This window comes from Elephantulus edwardii, unplaced genomic scaffold (assembly GCF_000299155.1).
Source record: "Elephantulus edwardii isolate Elephantulus edwardi_28Jun2011 unplaced genomic scaffold, EleEdw1.0 scaffold00186, whole genome shotgun sequence".
Classification (NCBI taxonomy): Eukaryota; Metazoa; Chordata; class Mammalia; order Macroscelidea; family Macroscelididae; genus Elephantulus; species Elephantulus edwardii.
Window position 1 is genome coordinate 5,294,508 of NW_006399936.1, and position 8,032 is coordinate 5,302,539.

General features: G+C 44.1%; 1 protein-coding gene across 1 annotated transcript in view; it reads right to left on the reverse strand.

Moving 5' to 3' along the window:
* Nucleotides 1-7,757, reverse strand: part of LCMT1 (leucine carboxyl methyltransferase 1) — a 34,546-nt gene extending 26,789 nt beyond the window's left edge. Inside the window, exons 1-2 of the mRNA XM_006896638.1 lie at nucleotides 7,645-7,757; nucleotides 651-742 (exon numbers count right to left, since the gene is read on the reverse strand). Of these exons, the coding sequence (XP_006896700.1) occupies nucleotides 651-742; nucleotides 7,645-7,757 (205 nt within the window). The remainder of the gene's footprint in view (nucleotides 1-650; nucleotides 743-7,644) is intronic.
* Nucleotides 7,758-8,032: the final 275 nt, after the last annotated feature.

Below are 8,032 nucleotides of genomic sequence, written 5' to 3' on the forward strand. Positions count from 1 at the left end.
TAACAGTTCTATTAACAGCTCTCCCTCATACGTGTATGCATAGTATCCTATTACGGCTTTGTACTTCAGGATAGATCTTAGAATGTTCTTTTTGACTATGACTCCCACAGCATTCTTCCTCTACTTGTTGCTCCAGGCTTAATAGATTATATGATTGTCTGATTCAAAGTGGCAAATACCAGTCCATCTTAGCACACTAATACCTAGGATGTCAATCTTTACTCATTCCATTTAATTTTGACACCTTCCAAGTTTCTTAAATTCTTCCACCTTTCTGGAAAAATCTTGTCTTAAAACCTTTGATTTGCTTGATGAAAATTACTTACAAAGCCTAGCAGCAGTTATTAACTAATCCTCCAATAAGGCAACAAAAAGATACAGTACCTACTAGTCACTGATCTCTGAATAGGAAAAAATGATACTCTGTCTCACTCATGGATAAAATGACAATAAAATAACATTTTCATCATGTTAACAAAGATTAAAAGTTTGGTGAGGATACTTAGAAATTAGCACTCTACATGCTTTTATATAGCACTTTGTAGCCTACTCTGAGTTATGCATTAGAACACTATGCCAAGGAACCTTTAAAGCCTCAGGCCTTTCAGTGGGTGTGGGTGTATGGGGAATGGGAAAGGGCAGTCACTTGCCTCGGTTAATTTCCGGAGCCTTCCTCTCTTTGGACAGTCTCACAAAGTGCTGGATATAAGGGTCATGCCAGTAGCCAATGCTCACTGCAAACCTGAATGGGATGAAAACGAGGCACAGATAATACGGATCAGCAGGTTCAACAAAGGTACCACTTTAATGTTCCCAGGAACTAGGTCAAGAGTCCAAAGGAAAAGGAACATATTAAAATGGCCAAAAGGAACGCTGAACGCTCTGCCAATCAAATGGCCAAAACGAACAGTGAACGCGCTGCTGATAATCTGAGTGAGATCACACATCCATTTCTATATTAACTGCACATCACGTTTCCCGTGATGGCTATTTCTCATCTCTCTTTCCTGATATTCCTAATTTCCGGAACCCCAATGAAAACATAAACTCATCTCATGCATGGAGTTTAAATCCTCCAGCTGCTCCACAGGAGAGAAATGGGCAACCTCTTCTCATGCAGCTTACTGCCTCTGACACCTACCTGGAAGGGTCAGCTATGAGTATGTCTGACTTGACTGCAAATAACAACACACAACCTCATTTATCATCTTTGCCTCCTCACTGATCAAAACTTATCATTCAATTCTATTTTCAAGTTGCCTTTGAGTTGAGTATGACTCAGAATGACTCTTATTTAACAACCAATCAATCCTTGCTGTATCTGGGACAGCTTCCTGACTTTTGCCATGTTCAAGTCCATTTAGGCAGTCACTGTGCCAATCCATTTTGTTGAAGGTCTTCCTCTCTTTCTCTAATCCTCTATTTTTTTCCAATATGATGTCTTTGTGTACAAATTGGTGCCTCCTAACAATCTCATCCAACTATGTGAGATGAAGCTTCACTATTCTTAACCTCTAAGGACTTACTGAAGATTAAAGACTCCAGCCTTCAGTATGAATTGAATCTCAACAGCAAGTAAACAAACTTCCTCATAACTGGACCAAGAGGCAACCTCATGATCAATGGAGAACAGACTAGAGTTGTCAATGATATACTGTTTTCTGGATCCATAATCAATATCTACGAAGTGAAAGTCAAGAAATAGAAAGCCATGATGCATTGGGTAAAGCTGCTGTCAAAGACCTTTTTAAAGGGCTAAAGAGCAAGGATGTCAGTTAAAAGACTAAGGTGTGCCTGACCTAATCCACAGGATTTGCAATTGCTTCACATTCATGGGAAAGTTGGACATTAATAAGGAAGATGGAAGAACTGCTATCTTTGAATGGTGGTGTTGGCCAAGAGTATGGAATATACCATGGTCTGCCAAATGAACAGACAAGTCTGTCTTGGAGGAAGAGCAACCATGGAGCTCCTTAGAGGCGAGGATGGTGCACTTTGTCTCCTGCACTTTGGACATGTTGTCAGGAAGCACCAGTCCTTGGAAAAAGGCACCACGCTTGAAAAGACAGAGGGTCATTGAAAAAGAGAAAGATGTTCAAGGAGATGAATTGGCACAGTGACAGCAGCAATGGGGCTTGAGATCAGCAGAGATTGTGAGGCGGGTGCAGGGATGCAGGATACGGCAAGGTTCCTATCTGCTGTTCACAGGGTCACCGTGAGTTCTAGTCGAGTTGATGGCACCTTAAGAACAACAAACGAGTGAAATGGAAAATATCAGCATTTGTCTCAGAGTCACAGATTGTTACATGAATTTTTGTTTCAAGAGTATGTTTTAATAATTCATGCCATGGAATATATATATTGGCAGGGTGGCAGGCATACAAACTGATCAACTGAAGGAAAAAGAAACCGACTATCATTGGAAAGGAATGGGTTCGCCAGAGTGCTTAGAGGTAAAGATGGCAGTTTCGTTGCACATACTTGGAGTGTGTTGTCAGGTGGGGTTATTCCGTGGAGAGACACATCATGTGTGGAAAGGTCAAAGACAGGAAGACTCTTAGCCAGATGGGCTGACAGCAATGGGCTCAAGTTCCTGAGAGATGGTGAGGGTGGCAAAGTGCAGAAGAGGGCTCAGATCTGTTGAGGATGGGGTTTCTAGGATTTGTACTTGACAGCACCCAACAGAAATAAATATTGGGAACTCTGATGGCCTAGTTCGTAGGGTGCTGTGCTCCTAATCCAAAGTTTCGCAGCTCTGTAAGAGAAAGACGGGCAATCTCCTCCTGTGCATTGTTGTTGTTGTTAAGTGCCGTTGAGTCGTAGACGACTCATAGTGACCCTATGAAAGACCTGAACACTTGTATAACTTTCCTCATTTCTCCAAGTTCATAGTGTTTTTGGAGGCAAGCTGTTTCGGAAGTGGATGTTACTCCTGTGCATTAGAGTCTCAACAACCCAAAGGAGGGTCAGCTATGAGCCAGTTTTCACTTGATAGGTTTTCAAAGTCTGTAAATTACATGGGAGCAAACTGTCCGTTTTTCTCCCTTGGAACGGCTAGAGGGTTTGAACCCAAGGGAGGATCAGTCCTTGGGTTAGAAGTCACCAGAGTTGTGGGGAAGCTAAAGCTGTACCTGCAGGTAAAGAAAAAGGGTAGTGGCACAATGGTTAAGCTCCTGAATGCTAACAGAATTTTTAAAATTTTATTTATTTATTTTTTTTAGCAGTAAAGACCCATTCAGCAGCTCCGTAGAGAAAACTGGTGGTCTGCTCTTATAAAGGCTGTCGCCTAAGAAACCCTGCAGGGGCAGTTTTGTATTAGAACTTTGCTGTGAGTCAAAATAAACTTGAATGAGCAAGGTCTGGCAATCCACCTCCATAACGGCTGTTTTTGTTGTGTACTAACAAGTCAATTTCTTGCTATGCATCAGAGAGTTGGACAATGACTAGGGATGATAAAACAACTGATGCCTTTGAGCTGTGGTGTTGGAGAAGAGTACTGAATACACCATGGACTGCTAAGAAAACGAACAGATTCAACCTAGAGAGGGGGGAAACCAGGCTGCTCCTTGGAGGCAAGGATTCTGAGGCTTCGTCTGACATACTTTGGACACGTTGCAAGGAGGGACGAGTCCTTGGAGAGGGACGTCATGCTTGGGAAAGTTGGAGGGACAGCGCAGGAGAGGAAGACCCTTGATGAGATGGATTCAGTGACTGGAGTAATGGAGGAAGGTGTGTTTGAGACAGTGAGATTGGCACAGGATAGGGCAGAGTTTAGGGCTATTGTACATAGGGTCACTATGAGTCACAGGTGACTCAACGGCATATGACTATAAACAACATCAAGTCAATTTCAATCAACAGTGACTCTACTTTGACCCAAGAAGACAGGAGAACTTTCCCGGAGGGTTTTTTAAAGCTGAAAATCTCTCTGGGAGCAAACTGCCAGGTCTTCTCTACTGAAGAGCAGCTGACAGGCTCCAACCACATTGACTGCTGTGCTTCTGGGACTGCGTCTGTAGGTCACAGCCTAGAAAACCCCACGAGGTTTTTTTATGGTATAAAACAACAGTAACTGCATGGAGGGGAACATTCACCTCACAGGGTGGGTTCTTGAAGAGGATTCAGAAAAGACCTGGTGAACTCCAGTATCTAGACCAAAATATCTTTCAAAAAATACCAAGCCACTGCCTCCTTCCACCCTATGAAACTCACTCACACCAGTGGAAGCAAACCTGGGGGAGCTGACCAATGTGCCACATGCTTCCTTTTGGATTCCTTACTGGCTTCTGGGGTTATGAACAGCATGCTCTGTTCCTCGTAACGGCATTTCACATCAATTCAATAATACTGGTTTAAGAAACTCACTGGCGTCGATTTGGAGCTGACACAAAGCTAACCCTCCAGTGGGTTTTCAGAGGCAGTAAATCTCATGACAGCAGACTGTCTTTTCCTGCAGAGCTGCCGTTAGATTCAAACTGGCTGCCTTCAGGTTAGCGACACAACTATCCTACAGACTGTGCCCCCAGGAGGTTCTTTAGTCCCTACTATGTGCTAGATACTGGGATACAGCAGTAAACAAGTGAGAGAAGACAAAAATAATAAAAGGTTATTATTATTTAATAATAACAAGACAAAAAAAAAAACCAAACCCAAATGGGGCAACTAAAATACAATTAAAGTGAATGTTGCCACACTGAAAAATATAACTAATCACTGGATAATTTGTGTGGAAATTTTCAAAAGGGAAGTTAAGTTTCATCAAAGACACAACAAAATATTCTTCTTTAAAAGGTGATGACAGATGACTTCTTTTTTTTTTTTTAACAGTAGCAAAACAGATGAACTTCTGGAGAAGACAGTGGATAAGAGACATGGCGATCTAAACTCTCTTTAACTAAGGCATTATTGTTGTTGTTGTTATATACCATCGAGTTAGAACTGACTCACAGCTGACTCTCCACTGGGTTTTCAGAGGCTACAAACTGCCCTTTTGTCTCCCAGGAGCAGCTGGTGACTTTGAACCATGTGCCTTTGGATTGGCAGTAAAGCTCTGCACCACCAGAGCATTAGAAAATAAAAATAACAGATGATAATTCTGGAATCCTGAGTTTTAAAAGAAAAGATAAAGAAGTAGTTAAAAGGCCAACTGAAGGAAAGCAAAGATGGCATCCAGTAAAGAGACAGATGATAAACCATCCCAGCGTGACTACTTTTAACAGTGGTCTGGTTGACTTGCGAACTCAGGACTGCAACAGTAACTGGCTGATGTCAGCAGCTGGCTGCAAGTGAAAAAAGGTATGACTGTGTTCCCTGCCCTCTAGAAATCAGGAGAGAGACGATCTACCCACCTCTCACTACCTACCACCCATCCACCCAACCATCTTGGGCCTGGCAAGTGTTCCCCTGGCCCTCCCATCTTCCCTTGAGGTCAACAAAGTGACAGGGTCCAAGATCCCAGTAAGACTCTGTCTCAGATACTCTGGCCATGTCATCAGTTCTAGAGGAGGGCATTGTGCTTCATAAAATAGAAGGTCAGCAAAAAGCATTAACGACTCAATGACATGGACTGATGACACAGTGGTTGATCCACTGCTGGTCGGAATACAAAACGGTACAGTCACGTGGAAAACAATCAGGCAAAAAACCCCAAAAAAACAAAGCGAGAGCCAACCCATGATCTAGCAATTCCACTCCTAGGTACACACCTTAGGGAACAAATACAAGAGGCATGGCCAAGTGTACGCCTATGCTCGCTGCTGCACTATTCACCACTGGCAAAGGGATGGCTGTAACTATGTGTCCATCAACAGAGGAGTGTCCAAGTTAAATGCCCCGCCTACATACAGTGGGATACTATTTAGCGACTAAGAAAAAAGTGAGTTGCCGAAACATCTGACAATGTGGGTGATCTCCAAGGGGCATTATGTGTATTGAAATAACTAAACACACAGACACACAAGAACGTCTTGACTTTAGATGAAATGGTGACTAAGTAAAAAGAAACGAATGCTCATTCATAATTGCCAAGTGGGGAGGTGAGGAAGGGCTGTAGGTAGTCGACACTTTTTGTTTGTAGAAATGGCGAAGGTAGCAGTGAGTCTGGGTAAAGTGTGCATAGCATGACTGATGCAATTGGTATCAATAAACTGCACATGCAGAAGAGAACTGGTAAAATTTAGTTTATGCCTAGTTTTGCATCAATAGCCACCACCAGCAAAAAGGGAGGTAGTCTACCAGATGCTGATACTAATTAGACATAATGAATTCAGTCCTCTCAGTTTGAGTGGTTTTTATTGTGCTCTCATGGGACAATATAGTCAACTGGCATAACTCAGTCCCGCAAGTTCATATGTGTCTAGAATCTTAAAAAGTTTATGTATGGTGTCTGGGATCTTAAAAGCTTATGAGCAGCTGACTAAGGTACAACTGTTGATCTTTACTGGACTGAAACGATGGTGAAAGGAGGAAATCCAAGAATCAGGGTAGGAACTGATTGTCTGATTGTCCCTATGAATCATGGCCACCTCCACCTGTGAGCAAAATTAGATGGCGCCCTGGGCCACTACTCCTCTAAGTTCTTATCAGGAACACAACAGATAAATCCAGACAAGAAGGGAGAACATGTGGAACTACGCAGTTGTGCTATCAACTCAAAAGTTGGTAGTTCGAGTCAATTAGAACACAAGATGTATGATTGTCCTCTGCAGACCTCTTAGGGGGTCTGTTTTGCTCTGAGTCGGTTCCAATGAGATTGGATCTACTGAAGCTAGAGGTATGTCCAAGGCTGGGGTTCAGACCTTGAACTGAAACTGCCCAGGGGATAGCAAAGAACCTAACAGTTTAGTCCAAAATGCAAAGACTGTCACCCTTTAACAGTTTCTTCAGATTTTTTTTTTAAATGCATAGACATATAAAAATCAAGATAGCAAATAGAGTCAAAAGCTATTTAAAGTAGAAATGAGGCGGAGGACAGATTACATAAAGGGAAAGGAAACAAATAGAACAGACATAACTAGAATGTCGACAGAATGTTAAGAAATAATTCAGTCCAGAAACTGTGAAATGGGAACAGGTACCTATATTTGCTAAAATTAAAAGATGAATGCAGCTATCAGTTGTCTCATGCCGGCGTCTCCAGCAAGACTTTAGCTCCATAAAGGCTGAGAGCTCGTCTACCAGCTTCAGCGAAGCACCCTCCATCACCGAATGTCCAGGGCTTAGACTGTGCCTGGCACACTGCAGGAGATCCACAGCCATTCCTGATTAAATAAATGAACTCCTCTTATAGGACTGCACAGGTGGAAGCAAGGATCGGACGAGCTGACCCGGGCAGCATCTTTCGAGTGTGACAGTTTCCTTGAACAGGCGGGCCTCCTCCCCAACCTCGGGAGAAGTGCAGCCAGAGCGCTCCCAGGATGTCAGCTACTGGGATATCGGGTCATATATACTTTGGGAATGTGATCAGAAGGAGCCTGGAGAAAAACCATCATGCTTCTAGAAAGAGAGGGTCAGCCAAAGACAAGACACTCCACGAGACAGACGGAGCCAGCGAGTGCAACAATGAGGATGGCGCGGGATCCCGCAGGGTTGCGATGAATCCGTGCAGACGCCGCCTCCCAGCCACCGCACCCACTGGACAGGTACCTCTTGCACAGGGACGCGTCCTCGCAGGTGCCGCGCACGCCATCGTCGTCAGTGTCACAGCTCAAGGTGGAAGAAGGGGAGGTGAGCGAGGGCCCCCTTAGGCTAGCGGCCATGAGCTCAACAGGTACATGAAAGCGAGGTCAGCAGGTAGTGGGAGGAGTAAGGAATGCGCCAGGGAGAAGCGACACCAGTTGATCCGGGATCCACCCAGGCCAGTCCAGTGGCAGCAACGCCACCTTTCCGCCTATTGCCCCTCGGCCCTGGCGCTCACAGGATTCTTTCCACGCCCCCTCAGGCTACGCCTGCGCTCATTGGAAGAGTCCGCTAGCCCCGCCCACACAACCCGGAAGTTACTGTCCGAGAACGTAAACTCTTTCAAAGGCGCAAA